A 4,309-nucleotide genomic window follows, 5' to 3' on the forward strand; every position below is an offset into this window, starting at 1 on the left:
TTAAAATTGCTTTGTTTTGTGGAAACTTTCTCCACTGAAAGGTAGAGGTAAACAAGGATTTTGCAACAATGGTTTGTTGCGACCTGTGACTAGGTAAAAATTGTAAAACATTGTCGGTCTGGTAATAAAGGTAACGATTCAATTTCCTTCAACTCCAATCCCAAACTGAAATCACAACTAAAATTCAGTTCACTCCATCCCTCTTATAATCCAGTTAGCCAATCAAATAAGTAAAACGTAACAACTACCAATATAAAAAGAGTCATCACCCACACAAAAGGTTTCTGCTGTCACTCTTCCTGAGAGTCGCAGGTAAGTGCTTCAAGTTTTCTCAACACCCTCCCACTCAACAGAAAACAAAATCAATTGTTATTGATTTTGTAAAGCCTTCTCAATATACATATTCCTCATTCTTGATCCCCAGAGCAGTGGTGGCAAACCCAATCCTTTTCATCTAGCGGAGCTGCACTGATCCCAACGTATCTAAAATGGAACCAGTCATCACATTGATCACAGCAGATCATGGCCGATCCGTCATCAGGTTTATTACATCCGGGACAAATCCAAACCTGCTCACTCTCCTGTACTAAAGTGGGTTCCTCAAAACTGGTTTCTGACCAAGAAATTCCTTCTATGGACTCCCAGTCATCATAACAAGGTTCCGGACCATCCTCTTGTGGTTCATATTCCGCATGTAGTTCTAGCAGATATAGATGTTTAAGAGAATATGTTTTCACACTCCCATCACCCCGTCGTATCTGTGCCGATCGTACCATACCATCGTCTCCCGGAAACAATTCTTCTACTCTCCCCAATGCCCAGAAGGGTCGAGACTTGTTTGGGAGTTTTATCGTCACAATATCTCCAGGCCGTACCCTATTAGATACAGTTGGATAACGATCTTGTTTACGTTCTCGAAGAGAGAGTAAGTAATCCTCGTTCCATATCCGTTTAAACTCCTTGAGCAGCTCATCCCGGTTCATAAAAGATCCCAACAATATCTGTCTGGACGGCAGTTCCCCTTCATTAATTGGTTGAATCTCCATTCTAAGAAGAAGTCCAGGGTTTTGATCTGGGCGAAGGAAGTGATTGGGCGTAATTACCTCCAGCCCAGAGTCGTTCGAACTCACATAGGTTAGCGGTCTATTGTTCACTGCCCGTTGGACATCTGAAATGGCTGTCCACAGCTCAGATTGACTGTAAATAGACCTCCCAACAGTTTTATAGAGGCATTTCTTTAATGTTTTAATCATGCGTTCCCAAACTCCTCCATACCAAGCCGAATGAAGAGGGATCTTAACATGCTTTATATTATACTGCCCAAATTTATCATCAAATTTGGAAGAAGTTAGGGCCTGATTTAGTAAACTAACTCCAGCAAGAAATGACTTTGCATTGTCACTATATATGTGAGAAGGCAAGCCCCACATGTTTGAAAACCTGATGAAGGCCAGTATAAATGTGTGCACTGTCGTGTCCTCAACCAGTTCTAAATGCACCGCTCTGATTTCCAAGCATGTAAATATGAGAATGTAAACCTTAGATTGAAGATTTTGGTTTTGAACCCACATGTGCCCCGTATAATCTATACCTGTATGTAAGAATGGCCTTATCAGATTTATTCTATGTTTAGACAGGTCTGTCATCTTAGGATAAGGAAAATGTATCGAGTTGATTTTCAGACAAATAAAGCAGTCCTTCAATATTCCCTTCACAGCCTGTCTGCCTTGAGGTATCCAAAATCCTGACATCCTGATTCTACTAAGTGTAGCCGGCACACCCAAGTGTTTAGCCCTCTCATGCTGATCCTTCACAATTAGATTAGTCAAGGGATGATTCTTCCCGAGCAATACAGGGTTTAAAACCTCATATTGTAGAGTAAAATTTTTTTGATCCTGCCTCTGGAGCGGACGACACCAGACTTGTCCAGAAATAGGTTTAACTGACTCACAAGGTTCGGAATGGGTTTATCATGAGGTGCATGTAAGAACTTCAATTCAAGGGGAAATGCCTGTTGTTGCATTGTCTTGAACAAGTAGTCAGCAGCAGCCTGTTTATAGTCCAGTTCCTTGCCTCTTGCTTTGGATATATTCGAAAACTCTGGAGACCACACGTAGAAGTTTGTTAAAACACGAAAATCTGTCAAAGGAGATGATAGGCTGAGACCAGTTCTCATTACAGGTGTACAACAGGTTCGTACGAACTATTTGCTGGTTATCTGCACTAAGACAATCCAAAGTACTATCAGGCCAACAGACAGTTCCACCAGACAACCAGTTTGGTCCAGCACTACAACAGGAGAAATTTTCCTTAAATTTAGCTGCCGTCAGTCCCCTGGTCATTAGGTCTGCAGGGTTCTGATTGGAAGGCACATATTTATACCTGATAGCAAGGTTGAAATTTGCAAATATCACTTATTCCATCTGTGTCACATCCTTGAGGCGATTCTTCGTGAAAATGTTTTTATGGCTCGTCTGCTTGGACATCAACCAAGTGAGTACAATTCGGGCATCTACAGCCAAATACAAACTTCCAAATTTCGTTCCTTGGTAGGCTCTCAAGATATTACTAAGACATTTAATTGCCAAAAAAACTGCTAATAGTTCCATCGTTGGCAAGGTTTTAGCTTTTAATGGTGCCACCTTTGCTTTAGCAAAAATCAGAGAAGATATAACTCCCTGAACTGCATATACAGAAAACCCATATGCCTTTTTTGAGGCATCTGTGAATATGTAAAAATCCGCAACAGTATCGCTATCAAGTACCTGTCTTCTAAACGATAACAAATGAAGCGCCGACAAATCACTAGCTAGTAATCTCCACCTTTCCTGCATTTCCTTTGGAATGGGATCATCCCAATCAATATTAGCCTTCCACATTTCTCCCACTAATATGCGACTTTGAATGGTGACTGGGAGACATAAAGACAATGGGTCAAATACACTGGATGCGGCTGATAGTATTTGACGTTTTGTTGCTAAGTTGGGGTCACAAGTTCGCTGGACTAGGCTGATGGAGTCCGACTCTGGGTCATATCTGTAACCCAGAACATTTTTCCATGGACAACTGTGAGTTGTCAAAGTCTCATCCTTTCTCATCAATTCTTGTAGCATTGGGCAATTGGTGTTACATGATCGAAGATCAAATCCTCCTTTCTTCAATCTTTCCTTTATTTCATGATATAGTTTTCTCAACACACCTTCCGAATCATTCGTACTGACTAGATTGTCAACATAAAATTTGAATTCAACAGTTTGGTGCAATCATCAACTGGAAATCTAAACGCATGATACTTCAATATGCAGTTCAATATAAAAGGGCTTTCGTTAAAGCCGAAGATGATGGTCGTATAACGGTAACATACCAGACGATCATCCCGTTTTAGAAAGAAGCAAAACTTATTTCTATCAGACTGCTTTGATAATCTAATCATCAGAAATGCCTTCCTGATGTCGCCCAATAATGTATATCTATAAGTCCGAAAGAGTAGAGTAAGATTTATGTTTCCGGTTAAATTTACCCCTGGGTATGCAGCCTCGTTTAAGGATACTCCTCCCTTGACCTTCAATGAACAGTTGAAGACTGGTCGCATTTTAGTAGTTGCTATGCTCTCGGATTTAAAGACTGGTCGATGAGGGATCCAAACATGTTTATGGAACTGTTTAGGTGAACAATGAAAGGGTTCTATTATGCCCTCTGCCTCTTGTTCGGCAAAAACCTCTAAATATTCCTCATAGAGGCCCTTCATTTTCAGAGTGTGTACCACCCTATCCAACACTTTGAGGGCTACTTGGTGATTAGAGCGCACCTGAGCTAATTTATCAGTGTGCCACGGTAACTGCACCCAGTACCGTCCCTCCTTAAACTCTATATTTCTCATAAACTCCTCTACCTTCTGGGCATCATAGTCGGACAAGTGTCATTTTCTGATAGCCCCAAAGACTCCACACTGTAAATCCACTCCAGACCTCTTTCTACAGTACTGTCCTCCAAAGTTTCTTTATAGGGGTCCGAATAAGAAGAGCACACGTCAAGAACACTATTAACAATGGAGGTCGGACACTTAACAGTTCTCATGACTTCTCCATAAACTGGAACCTTGTGTTGGATCGTTTTAATTTGATGAGGAAACATGAAATTCCTGGGATCCCCAAAAGGTATCACTCCTCGTTGGGAAAGCCAAGCTTTCCCATTCATACATTTTATCATTTGTAGGGGTTCCATAGATTGTAACAGGTCTACCCCTATTAAACCTTCCAAAGTTATATTGGCATTTCTTCCTAAATCTGTATCCAGGGTGTAATCCAAT

At 41.0% G+C, this 4,309-nt stretch overlaps 2 protein-coding genes across 2 annotated transcripts; both read right to left on the reverse strand.

Annotated features, from left to right (window-relative positions):
- Positions 1 to 407: 407 nt before the first annotated feature.
- Positions 408 to 1,430, reverse strand: LOC145247181 (uncharacterized). Its single transcript, XM_080108818.1, has one exon. The coding sequence runs from the start codon at positions 1,428 to 1,430 to the stop codon at positions 408 to 410; it is 1,023 nt and encodes a 340-aa protein (XP_079964944.1).
- Positions 1,431 to 2,414: 984 nt separating this feature from the next.
- LOC145247182 (uncharacterized) lies at positions 2,415 to 3,113 on the reverse strand. The gene has a single exon (XM_080108819.1). The coding sequence runs from the start codon at positions 3,111 to 3,113 to the stop codon at positions 2,415 to 2,417; it is 699 nt and encodes a 232-aa protein (XP_079964945.1).
- Between the last annotated feature and the right edge of the window lie 1,196 nt (positions 3,114 to 4,309).

Source organism: Euprymna scolopes, chromosome 25, assembly GCF_053919585.1.
Source record: "Euprymna scolopes isolate OS-2025 chromosome 25, ASM5391958v1, whole genome shotgun sequence".
Classification (NCBI taxonomy): Eukaryota; Metazoa; Mollusca; class Cephalopoda; order Sepiida; family Sepiolidae; genus Euprymna; species Euprymna scolopes.

Excerpts from the sequence above, each read along its gene's own strand:
- LOC145247181 (XM_080108818.1), bottom strand. The coding sequence starts at position 1,430 with ATGTGGGGCTTGCCTTCTCACATATATAGTGACAATGCAAAGTCATTT.
- LOC145247182 (XM_080108819.1), bottom strand. The coding sequence starts at position 3,113 with ATGCTACAAGAATTGATGAGAAAGGATGAGACTTTGACAACTCACAGT.